At 42.9% G+C, this 20,383-nt stretch overlaps 1 protein-coding gene and 1 non-coding gene across 5 annotated transcripts in view; one reads left to right on the top strand and one right to left on the bottom strand.

The window, feature by feature from the left end:
* PPP1R13B (protein phosphatase 1 regulatory subunit 13B) overlaps positions 1-20,383 on the bottom strand; it is a 70,169-nt gene that overhangs the window by 37,708 nt on the left and 12,078 nt on the right. For all 4 annotated transcript variants that reach the window (XM_016121403.2, XM_036239186.1, XM_016121402.2 and 1 more), the window contains exon 2: positions 6,691-6,838. In XM_016121403.2, the coding sequence (XP_015976889.1) occupies positions 6,691-6,838 (148 nt within the window). The remainder of the gene's footprint in view (positions 1-6,690; positions 6,839-20,383) is intronic.
* Positions 5,501-5,605, top strand: LOC118601081. The gene has a single exon (XR_004950183.1). It is a non-coding gene; the product is annotated as a U6 spliceosomal RNA (small nuclear RNA).

Below are 20,383 nucleotides of genomic sequence, written 5' to 3' on the forward strand. Positions count from 1 at the left end.
AAAAATAAATTTAAATAAATGTATACATATATATTAGAATTTAAAAATATTACAAGTCCTAAATTTTAACCTTAATGAAACGAAAGCAGTATTGGGAAATGATTTAGGTAATAAACACGAGAAGTAAACATAAAAGCAATTCTGCAACATTAAATAGGTAACAACGAAAAAAATCCCTTTACAACACTTATTATGAAGCAGTGTGCCTCCCACCCTTCACGGAAATGTATCAACAAATTGTGGAACCTTGTTATTCACCAAAATGCTACACGTGGTAGTTGGATGTGGACAGTGTACCTCCTGGCAGTTCAGGGAACCCACCAAACCCCTTGTACATCAATGTTCATAGCGGCATTATTTATAGTAGCCAAAAAGTGGAAAAACCCAAATATCCATCAACCGATGAACGTAGCTAAAACAGAGATATTACTCAGCCAAAAAAAAAAAAAATGAACGAAGTACTGATACAGGCTGCAATGTGGATGAACCTAGAAAACATTACTCTCGGTGAAAGAAGCCAGACCACAGAGGTCACTGAGCGCATGACCCATTCCTGTGCCAGCCGAGCCTCTCAGACGGCAGAGCCAGGGAGCAGCGCCGGGGGCGGGGGATGGGAGGCGCGGTGTTCAGTGCCGGCTGCACAGCGCTGGGAACGTCCTGAAAAACCACTGCATCGTACACTTTATTTTTTTATGTTTTTTTTTAATTGTACACTTTAAAATAGTGATTTTTATGTTATGCGAATTCCATCTCAATTTAAAGGCAAAAAAAAAAAAAAAAAAAGGAAAAGAAAAAGGAAAAGAAAGGAAGCCCTGTAACACTGCCGGCGCTGCCCGTGCTGGGGAGGCAGGGAGGGGCCCAGGGACCGCGGGCCGAGGCCACACGAGGCCACATGCACGGCCTGCCGCGGCAGAGCAGCCGCGTGGCGCTTCTCCTCCCTTCGACACAAGCGTGTGGCTGGGTGGCAGCCCTTCTGCTCAGTCCGAGAACGTGACTTTGAGACAAGAGGAAACTCTGCAGGCTGCAGTCCGATCACACTTGCAACATGGGACTGGACGTGCCCTAGAGAAGGTCTAGATTTCTGTAAAAACGAGAATCCCGCGGTTCCCAGAACCACGCCGCACAGCGTGCTGCTGCCCTCCGCCTCCCGACACGCAGAGGCGAACCGCGCCCGACCCAGCAAACACCAGGGCGAGGACGGGGACGGCCTCCTCTCAGCGAAAACGAAATCCGCGTGTGCTTAGCTCAAGTGCAACTAGAACTGGGTATTACCGTAACAAAACACTGAACGTTAACGAAGTAAGTACCATTCCACTGTTAGTTTTGAAAGTAACATCTATTATGTATGCAGGCCTAGAAAAGATTTTTAAAAACGTGTATTCTAATTTTAGAACCATGAGGTCTAGATTTCAGCCTAATTATATGCTTCAATTTTGCATAAAATTGTCTTAGGCATTATTTTTATTAATATTGCTTTGATTTGTGGTGTTAGTAGCTTTAATTTTGATCACTTTACTAGTCGACATTATCAATAAAATTTCCTGTTTACATGTTTTAAATTAAAATGAATGCATGACCTTTACTTAAATCTACCAAGTCTGAGTATAACTATAAAAATTAACTCCAATTTTGTCTTAAGCCACTTACTTAACAGAATGTATTATTTCCCTTTATTCAAAAAAAGCAAGCTAAACTTCACTACCTTCTTTTAAATAAGAAAGGTTAACTAAAACATCATTTTTGTTTTAAAGTGGAAACAAAACTACCCTATAGATCTCATGTAATAAATACCTCAGCATCTTATATAAGTGAAATCTAGGATACCAATTTTAGTCATTCTTGGGTACGGGAAAAAGAAAATCAGGGAGGACCTACCACAAAGGACGAGCGGAAGGATCGACCTACGCTGCCGATTTGCACTCGAGCTGACGCCGTGTGTGGGGAAGAAACCACAAAGAGCAGGCGAATGAACCCGCCGAATGAACCGAACATCATGGCCCGAGCTGAGGTCCCTCCATCAGCTCAAAAAGTCGAGGTCCTAACGTCCAGGACGTCAGAATGTGACCTTATTTGGAGACAGGATCTTTAAAGAGGTAATAAGTTAAAACGAGGCCATCGGGGTGGGCCCTAATGCGACCTATAATGTGTCCTTATGAGAGGAGCAGCTCAGGGCATCGACACGCACAGGTATGGCCACGTGAGAACACGGGGAGAAGGCGACCGCCTGCGAGCCAAGGAGAGAGGCCTCAGGAGAGCACGAGCCGCCGACACCCGGGTCTCAGACCTCTGGCCTCCGGAACTGCGAGAAAATAAACTTCCGTGGTTTAGGCGGCCTGGTCCGTGGTGCTGCGCTGTGGCAGCCCTGGCAAACTCCTGCACAGGTCCACGGGGAACTGTTCTCTCCTCGAAAGCACCGACAATCACACTGGATTATGCTCATGACGCACTGATCACACAAACACGCCGTGACTTACAGAGGCAATCGTTTCCATGGTGGGGTTCTGTGAAGCCTGAAAATTATGTTAAGAGTTCCTCTAGGTACAAAGATTGAGAAAGGCTGTTATAGCCTTTCTCAGCCACTAGAATCTCATCCGCTAGGATACATCGACCGCTTCAAAATCCAGCTTTGCTGCTCTACTTTACTCAATGATTTAAGTGTTTATTAAGGGCCTGCTATGAGCGCTGGGAATATGATCATGAATAGACACGTTCCTACCTTCAGGAACTTCAGTACAACGAAAGAACTGTGAAAGCTACTAAATCATGTTTTGGTGAATACTATGAGTACCGGAGCATAGGGGAGGGACACTTAACACCCTCTGAGAGTCGAGGAAGGGATGAGTGGCAAAGAATGGACAGAAGTTAGCCAAGCAACGTGGGGTGGGTGCTAGGAATTGTTCTAGATGACGGGAACAGCACGTATAAAAGCCAAGGCAAACAGAAAATGCTGTGACTCCCTGTGCTCCGAGGTGATGGTCCTCAGTCCTAGCAAAGTCAACACACAGGTTATGATTTCAGATGGGCTTGGAGACAAGGCCAATGTCCCTGATGAACAGAGACGCAAAAATCCTCACCAAATATGAGCAAAAAAAAATTCAACAATACATTAAAAGGATCATATACCATGATCAAGTGGGATTTATTCCAGGGATGCGAGGTTGGTGCAATATCCACAAATTAATCAAGGTGATATACCACATAAACAAACGAAGGCTAAAAACTCATATGATCACATCAACATATGCAGAAAAAGCATGTGACAAAATCTAACATCGATTTATGATTTAAAAAAACCTCTCAGCAAGATGGGGATAGAGGGAACACACTTCAACATAACAAAGCCCATGTAAGACAAACCCACAGCTACATCACATTCAACGGTCAAAATCTGAAAGCTTTTTCTCTAAGATCAGAAATAAGACAAAGATTCTCACTCACACTTTTACTCAACACAGTATTGGAAGTCCTAGCCACAGCAATCAGACAAGAAATAAAAGACATCCAAATCGAAAGGAAAAAATAAAACTGATTACTTGTAGATGACATGATACTATATATATAGAAAACCCCAATGATTCCACCAAAAAACTATGAGACCTAATAAATGAATTTAGTAAAGTTGCAGGATACAAAATTAATATTCAGAAATCAGTTGCAATTTTATACACTAATAACAAGTTATCAGAAAGAAAATTAAGAAAATAATCCCATTTACAATTGTATCACAAAGAATAAAATACCTACAAATAAATTTAACCAACAAGGTAAAAGACCTATATTCTGAGAACTATAAGATACTGATGTAAGAAAATGAAGAAGACACAAATAATGGAAGGATAATGGATTGGAAGAAATAATACCAGTAAAGTGGCAATATTACCCAAAGCAATCTACAATGCAATGCAATTCTTATCAAAACACCAATGGCATATTTTTCACAGAACTAGAATAATACGAACATTTATTTGACACCCCAAGGCAATAGCCAAATAGCCAAAGCAATAATGAGAAAGAACAAAGTTGGAGGTGTCGCACTGCCTGATGTCAAACTATGCTACAAAGCTCCAGTAATCCAACAGCATGGTCCTGGCATACGGACAGACACACAGATCAGTGGAACAGAACAGAGTGCCCAGAAATAGGTCCACGCTGACACAGTCAGGTAATCTACAACAAAGGAGGCAAGAATATACAACTGGCTATGATGGTCTTGTCAATAAATGATGCTAGACAGATATGTGGGGGGGGGGGGGGTGGAACTAGAGCACTTTCTTAAAGCATATACAAAAAATAAACTCGAAATGGATTAAAGACTTAAATATGAGACCTGAAACCATAAGACTCCTAGAAGAAAACAGCCAGTGAACTCTCTGACATCACTCTCAGCAATCTTTTTGGATATGTCTCCTAGGACAAAGACAACAAAAGAAAAAATAAACAAATGAGACTACAACAAACAAAAAAGTTTTTGTGCCGCAAAGGAAACGATCAACCAAACAAAAAGGCAACCTACTGTGGGAGAAGGTATTTGCCAACGATATATCTGATAAGGGGTTAATATCCAAAATATATCAAGAACTCATACAACTCTACATCAAAAACCAACAATCCAATTAAAAAATGGGCAGAGGACCTGGATAGGCTTTTCTCCAAAGAGGACATACATATCGCCAACAGGCACATGAAGACATGCTCAACATCCCTAATCCTCAGGGAAATGCAAATCAGAACCACAGTGAGATATCACCTCACACCTGTCAGAATGGCTACTGTCAAAAAGACATCAAAGAATATTATGATTCCTCAAAGAAATTAAAAATAGAACCACCATGTGATCCAGCAATCCCACTTCTATTTATCTGAAGAAATCGAAAACACTAATTTGAAAAGATATATATACTCCTAAGCTCACTGCCGCATTATTTAACAACAGCCAAGATATGGAAGCACCCTAGGTGTCCAGCCATCGATAGATGAATGGATAAAGAAGAGGTGGTACATACATGCAATGGAATACTACTCAGCCATAAAAAAGAATGAAATCTTGCCATTTGTCACATATACCTAAGGGTATAATACCTATAAGGTATTATGCTAAGTGAAATAATTCAGACACAGAAAGACAAATACCATATGTGGAATCTGAAAAACACTTATATGTGGAATCTGAAAAACAAATGAACAGACGAAACAAAACAGAAACAAACTCAGATACAGAGAATAAACTAACGGTTGCCAGGAGTGGGGTGAGGGAGTAGGCAAAAAAGGGAAGGGGATTAAGAAGTACGAATTTTGCCAGTTATGAGAACAGTCACGGAGACCTAAGGTACGGCACAGGGAACAGTCAATCATACTGTAGTACCCACGTGTGGCGTCAGATGGGCACTAACCTTCCCGTGGTGAGCATGTCATGAGGTATGTAAATGTCGAGTCGCTATGTTATACATCTAAAACTAATATAATATTGTACACAAACTATGATTAAAATAAATTTAAAAGAGTGCTCACTTTGGCAGCATATGCACTAAAATTGGAACAATACAGAGGAATGAGCATTGCCCTGTGCAAAGATGACATGCTAATCCGCGAAGCATTCCATACTTTTTATCACATATTTGAAAGTTGCTGAGATCTTAAAAGTTCTCATCACAAAAAAAAATAATTCTGTAACTGTGTATGGTGATGGAGGTAACTATGGTTAACCAGCCTTATGGTGATCATTTTGTAAAATATACACACAGATAGCGAATCGTTATGCTGTACACCTGAAACTAACATGATGCTGTCAATTACATCTCAATTAAAAAATGTCAGAATCACTGATTACCCCTAAGGGCCCTCTAAATAATTCCATTTGATGCTTATCTCACTATCACCTTGGACTCCAAATGTTCCAACTGAGCGTCCTCTTACTTTCCAGTACAGACCCCTCCAGGCCAATTGCCCCGTCCCGCCGCGTGCGGCAGACTCCGCCAGCCAGTCTAGTCTTCGCCCTGACGCCTGCCTTCCCCAGGAGCGGCCCCCAGGAGCGCCTCCGGAGCACGCCACGCTCGGATTCTCCTGTCCGTCCTTCACAACGTTCCCCTGGCTTAGTGTGCCCCATCCTACCTACATTCAACCCCACTTTCACGTCCAAAGGACTTCATAGTTTGCTGTATTGAGGAATCATATTACACTGACCAGCTGGCTGACAAAGTCCTTAAATGCAAGCGCCAGTATTTACTCTTTTCACTTTAATACACAAATATTTATGGAGGGCCTACTAGTTAAAGGGTTTTGTACACGGGAAACAATAATGTTTCTGCCTTCACAAAGTCATCACGGGGAAAAGACAGACAGATGAGCCACTAGATGTGTGGGAAGCCAGGCGTTGCCCGGCCTCAGCGGACAGGGCACTGTCGTCCGGGCGCGTGCCATCAAGGACGGGCCCCCCCGGCGCAGATCGGCACCCCCCAGCGTGGATCGGCCTTCCTGCCTACCACAGACGGCTGCAGTCAGCCTCAAATCACACCTCTTTGCTTTTTCACAAAAGCAGCTGAAAATTCTGTCCCCATGTAATATAATGCTAGTTTATATTTTCATCACTCAATTCCTTCTAACCGCAGATAGCTAAGAACCAGAAACAACACTGGGCGTTTGATACACATTAAATGTCATGTGCCAGTAGCCGTCGCAGAGCCTAACACGTACCATTCCCCCGCCACACTTCAGCCAAATGGCAACTGCCTTCTCCAGGTTCCTTGCAAAATTCCACGACATCTCGACATGTTGTTTCTGGTGTTATAGGAACTTCTGTCAAAATCTGTTCGTTGTTGCTCAAGAAGACGGTTAATATCATCTGTAAGAGAAAAAATTAAAGTTTTGACTAGAGGCATTATCATAAGGAGATTAATCTATAAACCGAAAGTGATCCCCCCCTCCTCCCCACCACCACCCCCGGCCCCTGCTCTGCCCAAAATGCCTGCAGGATTAGTTTTTGGGAATATATAAGCTGATTTTAAGGTTCATGTAGAAAAAATAACCTGTAAAAAAAGGAAAATTCCAAAAGAGTATTAGAAGATTAGCATGCCCAGATACCATAAAGCCTCAAAATACTACAGCAGGAGCACATAAATACATCAGCGGGACACACGAAACCCGGAAACAGAGAACGGTGAACGACGAAGGCGCTATCTCAAAATCGAGGCGGGAAGAGACTGTGCACCAAGCGATGTTTGAGCAATTAAAATGCCCATGTGGAACAGCAGCAGACTCGTACTGCACGTCATACACTAGCACAGATCCCTAAAAGATCAAATATTCAAATATAAATCGTAAAATTATAACAGTTCCAGTATAAAACTGTGTAAGTTTCTTTTTTAACCTTGGAGCACAGTAGCCCTTTCTATGACTCAAAACCCAGACACCATTAAAAATTTTATATATTCAAGTAATTGAACATAATATTTTACAAAGCAAAAAAGACAAACTAGAGAAAACTATTTGCAACTCATATTACAAATAAAAGGCTAATCTCCTCAATACATAAAGGGCTCCTAAAAGTGTAACAAAAAGATCAAAATTCCAATTTATTTTTAAAAACTAGCTGAGAAAATATCACAGTAAACAAAATGCAAATGGCCCTTAAATATAAAAATCCATTACGATGTACTTGAAAAAATAAAAAATGCCTAGCATATTTTGTCTTTAAAAAAGCCTACCCCACTTTGATCTAAGATCTGGAGAGATCATAATGGAAGGAAATTTTTTTTTTTTAAATTACTCCTAAAGTACAACTTAAACCAAAGATTTTCTTTCATCAGACAGCATTATTTTAAAGTATTTCTGTTTAATCTTTGATCAAAATCAGTAACAAAATCTGCATTTGCCCCAAATTCTCCTCTTAAAAATCTCGTCTGTCAACTAAGTCTTTGAGTTTGTTAAAATATTTTTTCTTAGAAGTACTCTAAATCCCTAAGATTAAACATCTTTATATCGATGGTCAATCTCACAGAACCGACATTGATAAGCTACAAACTGGTCTCCTTGCCACAAACCTCCCCTCGCCTACCTACCCTTCCGCCAGTTTGTTTTCTAAATGTCAATCAAGTGAAGTCACTCTCCAGGTTCACACACTCAGGAGCTCTGCAAGGCTCAACAGCAGCCCTTTCCCAAAACATTTTTTTTTCTGGACTATAAACATGAAACAGGTGTCTTTACCTAGCACGTAGAGTCTAATGCTGTAGTGCTGAAGTGAATCTCTAACTTCTTTCCACTTTTGTTCCCCAGAGACTCGTAGGGCTTGGATTTCCACAGAATACCTTCTGAGAAAGCCACGCTACAGGATAAAATGCAAATTCGATTGCTCACAACCCTCCTAGCACATAGATCGATGGGATGTATCGTGAAATCCAGCAACATCAGCCGTCCAGTCCCGTGGCTGCCTGCACAGAACCGTGACCTTGTTCCCTGAACTCCAATCAAGATCTCTCAGGCTGCTGCCCGCCTGCCCAAGCGTCCTTCCTCTTTGCCGGTAAACTCCTATTCACCCTTCAAAACTCAGCTCATTTGCTACCTTTGCCAAACCTCCCTTCTCCACCACCTCACCAGGGAGGATACACAGCCCCTCCTTTGTGATCGGGGAACTGCTCACAGGGACCTTTGTTACCTCACGGCATGACCCGGTCTCCCGCCCCTCCCCTGGCTCTAGCTCCTCCAGCTGATTGTCTTCCAACCTCCATTCCCCATGACCTCGCCAAGGTCTGGCCCAAGGCAGGCACACTGCAATCTGGTTGTCTCCACGAATGACACACAAATGTAAAACCGCACCATACCACTGAGAAAATACTGCACGAATCTGAGCTACATCCAGTCTGTTCGCTGAGCATGCATTTTTCCTTCAGTTCCTCTCGGATGTTATAAACACATTTCTATTTTATAAGAAATTAAAGTTATTTCTGCTCATTAACCCATAAGAGGAACTTATTTTAAAAACTGGGGGCTTTCGAATACTGAAATAAATGGTCTGGAATCTACAGAATTTGGAATAAAATAGGTAATTCCTAGCTCCAGTGCAGACAAGTCCAGGACCGAAAGGGCCTGAACAAAGGAAATACATTTTTATTCTTGTTTACATGCACTTATTTCACACTTCTAATGGTAAATATTTTCCCATGTTATCTCAAAGCCTAGCTTTTCAAGATCTAATAATATATTTTCCCAAGCCATGCTTTTTAGAGCAAAATTTCAAATTAGTAAAACTATGTTAATGCCTTGTCAAGTGCTATTACGACAGCTCACCTGTAACGGGTCGAGCGCCCGGTCCCCTCAGCTCCTCTGTCACCCTCGCCCCCTGCCCGTGCCTACCACAGTAGGCCACGGTTTGTTCTCAGCACTGTAAGCCAGCGGGCGCTTGCATAATCGTTTGCTTCTGGAAGACGGGGCTCTGGCCAGAGCCAGTGTCTTGCATGCTCTCCCTCCCCACCCACGGGCACCGAGCAGCCCTGTGGCTCTCGGGCAGCATGACTTGTGCTTACTTGCTCTGAAAAGCAGAGTCCTTTAGGGACATGCTGTTGGAATGAACAATCAATCGCACAACACTGTTTTGGGGCACTCTGAATTACCAAGACTTCCCAACTCGCGAACAAGTTCAGCGCGATGGGGGAGGGGGAGGAGAGACCGACTGGCAGAGCTGTGAGTCTGAACATTAAGTTTTAAAGGCTGAGAACTCCCAGAAAACTTAGGCAAAAGTCATTAAACATTACGTCTTTTTAATTCCTATCTTTAGTAAATCCTATCTTTCCCAATCTGAGCAAAATTCATTTTTCCCCCTCTATTATTCAAAGTTAATTTCATTATAATCATGACAGATTTAAAAACTTTCAAGATAAATTAAGCTGACATTGGCCTGGCTGGTACATACCAAACCCCCCCTCTCCCAAAGCATCACTGAAATTAAAGCTGAAAAGACATGTGACTGCTATTCTAGCAAGATTTCTCTAGCTTTATATGATATCTACAGATATCATATAGTATTGATTCTAGAAGTACTTTGTTTATATTGTAACATCTCTGAAATCTAAGTATATCTTACAATTGATAGTGTGTCAACCCAATGAGTAGTGTTATTTTTTCTTTCTTAATAGTATGTTTAAAATAGAGATGAAACTCAATAGGGTTAAGGATTAAAGGAACAAAAGAAACTACTAAAGGTAAAAATAAGTTAATGTTTAACCTTCCTAAAAGATTAATGTTGAAAACAAAAGATTTGGTTAACTAGTTAGAAAAACATGCCCAGATGTATACACTTGTGCTGTAACAAGCATGCGAGGGCATGATGTCCTACTTACGCTTTCCTCAGACGGGTCCGTCTGTCCCACCCCTGCTCACCCTTCCCCATCGCCCCTAAACGTTCGCCTTTCAGAAATATTTCCTGACCCTAATGTCTGCTCATCCTGACCCAATCTGGGACAGAGCTTCCTCTGCTTTCCTGCAACAGACTGTGACTATTTTTAGTACAACATTCTTACACTAAATTATCAGTGGCTTTCGTGATTACATCTCCCACTGAAACAGTACTTGTGACTCAGAGGAGTCACTTATGACCCATTACCTGAAATCATCTAAGTGTGTCAACAAATTGCACATATTTTTATTTAAAAAGAAGTCTGAAAAGCCCAGGATGCTCATAAGGCCACTGAGGGAGGCGTTCTCTGACTAAGCGCCTGAGTGGAGTGTGGACACATGAGTGGTGCTCGGGGATAGGGGACGGGGGACAGGGGACGGGGGGACAGAGGATGGAGGAGGGCCAGGGGGCAGGCATGTCATCCTTACTTTCAAGAATGTCTGAGCTGTGAAAAAAATCAACTGGAATCAATCACTAATTTAAATATCTACATAGAGCTTTTCAAATGTTTACGAACTTGGCATTTAAAAGATGCTCTTGGTCTAAGAAAATCAAAGCAAAGCACAAATTAGGGATGTATAACCCATTAAAAAATAGGAACTACCTGTGATATATACATACATCAAATCATCACACTGTACACAATGTTATGTGTCAATTATATCTCAATAAAGGGCGGGTGGAGGAGGGCGGGGGAGAGAGAACCATCCAGAAAGGAGGAAAAAAGGAATTATCCTACAACCAAAAAAACACAATAACAACTGTTGATGAGGATGTGGAAGAACTAAAATTCTTGTACATGGGCGGCAGAAATACAAATGCTAGAGCCATTCTGAAAAACCATTCAGCAGTTTCTTAAATATTAAACACAGATTTCCCATATAACCCAGTAATTCCTCTCCTAGGTACCTAATGAATAGAATAAAAATATACATCCACGCAAAGTCTCACACGCAAATGTTCATAGCACCATTATTCACAGTAGCTAAAAAGTGAAAATAACCCAAATGTTCATTAACTGATGAACGGGTAAATAAAACGTGGTGTGTTGTACAATGGAATATTATCTGGCCATAAAAAGGAGCAAAGTACTAACACGGGCTGCAGCAGGATGGGCCCTGAAAACACCAACAGGTCAAGGGGCCAGACGCCAAGGCCACACAGCGCATGATGCTGAGTGCACGACGTGTCTGTGACGGGCAAATCCACAGAGACGGGAGTGAGATGAGATGGGGAGTGACTGCAAATAGCACGAAATTTCTTGGGGTGACAGAAGTGTTCTAAAATTATAGTGGTAATGGTCACGCAACTCTGTAAATGGACTAAGATCATTAAATTCTTCTCTTAAAATGAGTGAATTGCATGGCATATGACTTATACCTCAGTAAAGCTGTTTTTAGAAAGTAGGAACTTTGAAGTCCAGAGAGGGAAACAAGGGGCTGCGCGGCTGCGGCAGGACCAGCCCCGGCCGCGACTCGGGCTCGGCCCGCAGCTCGGCCGCCGGTGTCGCTGGTCGCCGGCCCGGCCCGGGGACGCTGCTCCCTCGCCACCCCTGGTCTTGGGGGCTCATCGACAGCTCGGTAGGTAATAGGGATGGGACACCCTTTAGGACAGCATGTGCCGCGCTCCTGCGCCCCGATCCACGCGCGGGAGCGCCAGACCCCGTGCTCACCAACGCCGCCTACTTGCAGCGTCCAGGGGACCGGGAACTCAGGGGTAACAAGATGACCGAGGAGAAACGAGATCATCAAAGCGACAGCAAAGTGTAGTGCCTGGCAAAACGCACCCGGGGGCTTCTGAGTAAACAGCACATGAAAGGCACGGGGGGGGGGGGGGGTCGGGCGCGGTGGGGCGGGGACGGCTCTCCCGCGGCCACTGCCCGGGCAGGCGGGTCACCTCTCGGCCCCGCTCCCGCCCAGCGTGCCGCGTCCCGGCAGGTGTAAGGCCGGCGAGGGCCGCGCCCCCCGCGAGCCCGCCTCCCCCGCGGACGCACGGAGACGCGCAGGCCGCGGGCAGCGCCCACGCACCGGGCAGACGGACACACGGACACCCGGGCGGCGCCCGGCTCGCCGCCCTGCCGCGCTCGCAGACGACGCGCCGGCCACACCACCGACGCCGACTCCGCGGTCACCCACGTCGGAGCGCTCGCGCCCAGCGCCCTCCCTGGCCCGTCGCAGCCCGGGCGGCTGCTCGGGGCCCCCTGTCAGTGTTCCCGCTCCCGCCCTTCGGAAAACCCTCCGGGGGCTCCCGACGCCTCTCAGGGCGAACCCCAAAGCCCTCAGTCCGCTGCACAAGGCCCTCCGCGCCCTGCGCCCCACGTAAGCGCCGCTCCGGTCCCCCGCACTGCCCCTCCCTCCGCCCGCTGCTCGGGCCACGCGGGCATTCCCACGACCCCCCAGCACAGTGAGCCGAGTCCCCTCTGGGGCCGCCGCCCGCCCCTCCGCTCACGCCCCCCCGACTCGTGCCGCGGCCTCGCGGGGCGCGCTCCCCGAAACCTAACGCGCTCGGCCTCCGCGTCTCGCCTGCTCAGCGCGCCCACCGCCGATCTGTGTGGTCCGTGCACCCGTGTCCTCCCCCTAGGACGTTCGCGCCTTCAGAGCAGGAATTTCACTTAGTTCGCTGCTGTGTCGCTAGTACCTGGAGCTGCACCCAGCACCGCACACTCAGAAACCTCCAACGACACCCAGTTTCTTTTTACAGCAGGGTAAGACGTGGAAGGTAGGTAGGTGCCTGCCTTCGCATCTTCCAGGTCTCCGAAGGAAAAGATGGCTAGGATTTTACCCTTCTAAATCACTGAGTTAACCCACATCAGAAAGCAGGAAAAAAATCTTTTAAAAAATGTTAGTGTGAAAGTCAGGCGGCCATCACACCCCTGTGATATTCGGCAGAAGCCACTCAGACCCAGCCGTCTGGGAGGGACATGCTTTGCTAAGCGCTGCCTTCTCTCCAGGAGGGGGCACAGCAGGGGACTGGGGCGAGTTTCCCCACTCCTGAAAATTTTGGGGAAAAAAATCATCTCTAAAGAAAACAGAGGAATAGCTTAGTAAGATCATGTTAAGTTCAATTTCCATAATTGGAATTTGTATTATTTTGGCAAAGATATAGAATTGGTCTTTGGAGAGCAATAAAATTTTAGTCTAAATAAATGAGAAGTGTAAGACTGCAGGAGTATATATTTAACAACGTCTTATCTTTGTGAGGACAGATACATTTAAATATTTGAGTAGCACCTACTCAAGGTAAAATGTCCATTAAATTAGATTCTCAATAATCATATCAATTCTGTTCAGTTCAAGTCACTGTTTTTATTTGCTTTACTAATTTAACATTTAAAAATATATTCCATCATGCAAAAACTCCCTCTTACAACTTAAATTGGTAGAATCTGGTTATATGTTATTCCCAGGAATACACATATACACCTTGGCTTCCCTTCACCTTGTTTACTTAATCCCTGCAGTATTTAAAAGCATATGCATTTTGACGTAGTGAAATAAATACACACACACACGTACGCATATGCCTTAATGCTATATCATACACCTGAAACTTACTGGACTTTGTTAACCAATGTCACCATAATAAAAAAAGAAATTTTAAAAAACAAAAATAAAAAATAAAAGCATATGTATTTTTGAGGAAACCTGTCTAAAACCTTGTAGAAATGCAAAATTCATTAAGCTTTCTAAAATATTTGTGTCATTACTATCCGGTGTGGAGGTGATGCAGCTTATCAAGTTTAATCTTGTCACTAAAATTTAAAGAATCCTCTAGAATAGAAAAAAGGCAGTATTGCCTCTGACGGCCCGTTCACCAGCGATGGGAATCATCTCTCAGTGACGGCTGCTTCGCTGTCGTCTTGGTGAACATTACGGAAGCAGAACAAACGCTGGTTTCCCAACCACAGGTGTGACCTACTAGCGGGCTGTAAAATCAATCAGTGCTTTGGGACTGGTTTTGTTTTTTAATGGAACAGAACAGAATAACACAAAACAGTATTAAGAAAAGGAAAAGGCAAGCCTCAGACTCGGAGAAAACATTTATAAAACACGTATCTGATAAAGGACTCGTATCCGTCATGTACATACAACTCAACAATAAGAAAACAGACCCAATCAAAAACGGACAAAAGATCTGGACAACTCATCAAAGAAGATACACAGACGGCAAATCAGTACGGGAAAAGATACCTGGTCACAAGTCACTGGGGAATTGAATTTTTAAAACAAAGAGATACCACTACACATCTGAGCGGCCAAAATCCAGAACTCTGATGCTGCCAGATGCTGGCGAGGATGTGGAGCAATGGGGACTTGCCGGAGGGAACAGAAAATGGTACAGTCACTGGAAGATAATCTGGCAGTTTCTAACAAAACTCAACAGAATCTTACCATAGGATCCAGTAACTGAGACCCTTGGTATTTGCCCAAATGAACTGAGAACACGGCCACGCGAAAACCTACACACGTTTATAGCAGCTTTATTCATAACTGCTAAAATTTGGAAGCCACCAAAATATTCTTTAGTAGGCGAATGGATAAATGGTAGTAAATCCAGACAACGGCATATTATTCAATGATAAAAAGAAGTGAGCTATCCAGTCACAGACGCAGAGGAAATGTGAACGCATACTGCTAAGTGAAAGAAACCGGTCTGAAAAGGCTACATACTATATGATTCCAACTACACGACATTCTGGAAAAGGAAAAACTGTAGGGGCTGGGGTGAGTAAGCGAAGCGCACGAGGTTTCTAGGGCAGGGAAACTACCGTCTGAGACTACGGTGGTGGATAAATGACATTACACATCTGTTGAAACCCACAACCCTGTACAGCACAGACTGTGAACCCCGTGCAAACTATGGGCTTTAGTTATTAATGAGGTATCGACACGAGCTCATCAGTTGTAACACATGCACCCCACTAACGCAAGATGTTAATAACGGGAAACTCGTGGGGCTCATTTTTTCTGTAAACCTAAAACTTCTCTAAAAAACAAAGTCTATTAATTTAAAATAAAAAACAGTACACCACACATGGTAAAGGAGAGTGTTGTCTCTTGACATTCTGGCTACATATACCCACATACAGAGAGATACGTGTGTGTGGATGTGTGCAGATGACTCGGCCACCTTGAAAAAGGTGCTTCTTAGTGTGGGTCATGCCAAGTGAAAGAAGCAAGGAGTCTGAAAGATACTGCTCTAGGGGCCTCAGGAAACCCACCCCGGCTAACTGAAAATCACTCCGCGGGGCGGAAAAAGCACTCCCATCCCCATTTATCGGTGCTTGATCAGGTACTGGGATATGCACTTCACGCATGCGATTCTCACACCGACTTTGTGAGACAGATGCCATCCTTAATTTTACAAATTAGAAAAAGGAGGCTTGGAGAAGTTAAATAACTTCTTCTAAGTCACCGAGCTAATAAATACCAGAGTGAGATTTAACCCTGGTCAGACTCTGACTCCAAAGCTATGAGCTGAACCACTACTTTAAACTACTTCAAACTAAAAAAGACAGCAAAAGTTTTCATAAAAACCTTCCTACTTACAATATACTCCCCATTATTTAATAACCTCTCAATTAACCAAGTTTTAGCTAGTTTTTATAGCTGAAACTACTTGAAATGCAGTGATTCATTATACAAGGAAATCAGAACAAAGAATTGATCAACTATAAAGATTATCTCGCTAAACTATACAGATGTTCTAATTAAATTTTCTTGACCTTTCAAAATTTAAATTAGGTGTACCAACAATTCTCAGAATAAGGCTTCCTCTTCCTACATATTTCTTTGTAAAATTTAAGAAAATATATTCTTATATGTATTAATAAAAAATATCTATCTACTCCTAGGTACATACCCAAGAGAAGAACATGTCTACACAAACATTTGGACACAAATATTTATAGTGGCATTATTCATAATAGCCAACAAGTGGAAACAGCCCAAACTGATGAATGGCTAAACACAATGTGGTATATCTATCTATACAATGGAATGCTACCTTGGCTATAAAAAGGAATGAAGTGAATGCTACATGGATGAACCCTAGAAACGTCATGCCAAATGCAAGAAGCCAGATACAAAAGGTCACACACTATCTGAGTCCATTTACATGAAACACCCAGAAAAGGCAAATCCATAGAGCCTGAAAGATTAGTGGTTGCCAGAGGCTGTGAATTATAATATCAATAAAACTGTTCTTTAAAAAACTCGAGCTATGCCAATTATTCAACCTATGCAATCAGTAAAATATTTTTCCCAATGTAAACAACTTTAAAGAAACATTGTATCATTTCCTTGTATATATTTTTATTTTTTCAAGTAATAAACATTTATAGTTGTACAAATCCTGTTTTATCCCATCTGTCAATACCAAAAGTTGAGTACTAATCCTTCTGCCAGCAGGAAACAAAGCTTGAAACAACAATGATAATCAGCAAAATTACGTCTCTGAAAAACGCTTTAAAATAATCATGATCATGAGTATTGAGACATGATAGTAAATACTATTTGTCTTGTCTGACAGAAAATGAGACTATAATTTACAAAGGAAAAGCAAGCCTAATAGCACTCCTATCTTTTTAAAATGACTGTCCATTTTCTCTTTCAGATTTGAGCCAGCTCTTAAAAACCAGGATGCTACTTTGAATTTGTTTAAAATGCTCTAAGTTACCATTCTTGAAATGTCTCTCATCTTTAGAAGACTAAGCAAAACTGAAGTGCAGAAAACAAAAGTCCCAGCGCCTGGAGATTATCTATGCCATTTACAAAGAAAAAATACTTAAACAGATGTCTCTTAGGCCTGGTGGAATCTAAATTCAGGCACTAATGACATGAACCATGATAAAACATCCTAATGAAACAAGACAGACCACTGTTGTTACAGCAGAGTGATATGGTGGATAGAGTTTCACCTAATTAGGTGAGTCCCAAGAAGAAAAAGCCCAGTGTTAGCATTGTTCCATAATGACTCTAACCAGGATCTAAAAATCACTATGAAAAGGAAAACTAGACATTAATTTACTCATCTCCATATAAGACCTGTTATTAAAAAAAAAAAAAGACTTGCTATGTTATCAACTTTAAAGAGTGAAACCTGAACGCTTTTACAGAAGTTTCCATAATAAATGCCTTGAGCATATTTTATGCTTAAGAAAATGGTACGTATAGAGCTACCATTGTTTCTTTTTTTTTTTCAAATTCTGCTAGTATTGGCATTTTATATGCCTAAAATCAGAATGAAGTTCATAACAAGATACTAAACATCAAAGGAGTTTCATAATTTATTAATTATAAAAGTGGCTACTGTTCCCGGTCTTACTGTGTCAGCAGACGCGCCCTTTGCTGGCCCGCATGATGTCACTAGGCTCTCCCGACAGGCCGATAAAGCAGGTGCTAGGATGACCCTGCCACTGCAACAGACTGAAGGTCTGGTCACATGACTAAGAAGTGCCAGAGTATCTGACCCACAGTGTCTGAGTCCAAAGCTTAAGTTTCTACTCTAGTGGTTCAGGAACAAAACAGTGCTTAAATTCACGATCTCTTTAAAAAACAAATGTAGCTATTCAAGTTCCTCATCCTTATGAAACTATAGGAAACAATCTCTACCCAAAAGTTATGCAATAGGAACATAAAATCAAACTATTCTTTAAAATGGAAGAACCCGCTTTATACATATAATAGACACGTCCCTTTGAAAGGTAAACATAGGTAAGGATATAAAAGAATGAATTAGTAGATTCATTATAAAATCCAAAGATGAATGCACTCAACAGCCTAGACTGCCTCCGGGCAAAAAACCCCTGCTAAGAAAGGCCACAATGAAAACTGAGGCCTTCCCACTCTTACAAAGGCACCTCTGCTTTTGACCTGGCCTGAGTCCTGAGGTTTGCATCTGCTCAGATATCAGACAACTTTACCTGTCTGTGTACAAACAGGTAAACTTCAACAACATTCCTTCTGAAGAGAGAATTATATATTCTATCACCTATTAAAACATTAGGCTACTTATTATTATTTACCTTTCCAAACAACAACCTCTATTTGGGAGAATGGCTGAAATTCTGAATGTTAATATTTTCAAGAAGCTATACGTCCTCAGAAAGGGAAAAGAATGAACACTTTCTCAGCACCTACGAGGCAATCACACAGTCGGCAAGAATGGCGGCTTCGGTCCCAGCAACTGATTGAGGAGGCAGGAGAAGCCGGGACTGCCCTGTAATGGAGAACCCCCTCCCTTCCCTCCACCCCACGGGGTCAAGAGCCTCAGCTCTGGACCAAGTTGAAAGCTCTGGCTGTTTCCACTCGGAAGAGGAGAGAAAATGCGGCTCAGGTTGGCGAGATCATCTTTCCTTTGGTCTTCCTGTCTCCCTACCATGCCAAAATGTCCTCTTCCCCCTCTGGTCTCAAAATACTTAACATATTATCGTTGGCTCAGCACTCGGGATGCTCTCACAATCATCCATATTTTAATACAAAAATAAAACACTGTGTTCCCTAAGGTAACATTCCCACTAGTCCTAGTACAAGCATACATTTTAAGCTGCAAATCTGATAGCACTGCATACAGGCACCCCCGCCCCCCGCCCCCCATAGTCACTAAAGTTGTTTGAGGAAAATATTTTAGGTGTTTTGAGTTATTTTAGAGTACATTTAAGCTTCTTGAATCTTAGGGTAGATTAAGCTTCTTAATCCTTTTGTAAGTATTCAACGCAATTAAAAAGGATACGCAGAGAGTTTTGAATTAAGGCTATCTTAAAGATCAGTCATCAAATCTTACAGCCAGAAGGAACCTAATCTCACCACCATCTTTCACCATTTTATAAAGGAGGAAGCAGAAGCCCAGAGAAGGAAATAATTTGTCAAGGCTAATAAATCTTAACATAAATCTAGTAATAAATCTAGTAACAAAACCAAGACCGAAATCAGGTCTCATGATTCTCAGCCCTGCAGGCCGCCTCCCTCTCAGGGCTTTATCTAGTTACACTGTTTATTTAATATTAAATGAGAAGGTCTGTAAAATGTCTAGCAAGAAGCCTGACATACAATGCTCTCTCAAATCTCATTTCTTCTCCCATATTTAAATAACTGACAACAATTTGGGGCACTGAAAAAGTTAGGGAAAAAACCCAGGACTTTTAAAATTATGGAAATGAAAAAACAAAATAATAGAAATTCATTGAAATTAAGTCACAAAAGAGAATCACAAAATAAAATTTACACAGGGACACACCATTAAGTATAAATTATAAACGGTAGCTGATCATAAAATAGACCCATAATATGCTTTGAAAATATTATGAGGGCTCCATAAATATCAATGGGATTCTGGAAAATGTAAGCTGAGTGACGTAATTTTGTTAATGATAAGTCCAAGGCATTCAACTGGGATACAGTAACTGAGATGGCCATATAATTAACAAACGTGGCCACTTTAAGCGGAAAGAGGAGCTGACGGAGAGACCGCCACGCCGACAGGCAAAAATCACGTCTCCCCTCGCGCACCCGCACGTGTGGGCGCCCACCGCCATTCCCGCCGGGGAACCACGCTTTCGCCCACGACACCGCGCAGTCGCAAGGAGAGCCGCGGAGCAGCAAGCGTTTCGCAAATCAGGTCTAGAGAGAAAACAAAGCCCCACCGAACTGATCTCCTTTTTATCAAGGTGCATTCCACCTGCTTTACCGGTGGATGAAAAGTAAAGCTTGTAAGAGGACCCATCGATCCCACCTCAAAAAACGTTTCTTCCCCAGTCCTTCCCCCAACAGGAACAAGGAAAGAACCCTTCATGACGGTCGGGAAAGGAGCACCAACCCTGTTTTATAGTCGCAGGCTGTCAAAGCGCCAGGGTCAAGACAGGCGTGACACCTCGCTCACGGCCCTAATCTAAACCGACGACTCCAAAAGCCTGCTATGCCGCATGGCCCAGGGGTCCCCGGCTGGCAGGCCGCCTCTCCCGCCGGCAGAGGGAGGCGGACGATGCTTTTATTCCCAACA

This window comes from Rousettus aegyptiacus, unplaced genomic scaffold, assembly GCF_014176215.1.
Source record: "Rousettus aegyptiacus isolate mRouAeg1 unplaced genomic scaffold, mRouAeg1.p scaffold_m13_p_3, whole genome shotgun sequence".
NCBI lineage: Eukaryota > Metazoa > Chordata > Mammalia > Chiroptera > Pteropodidae > Rousettus > Rousettus aegyptiacus.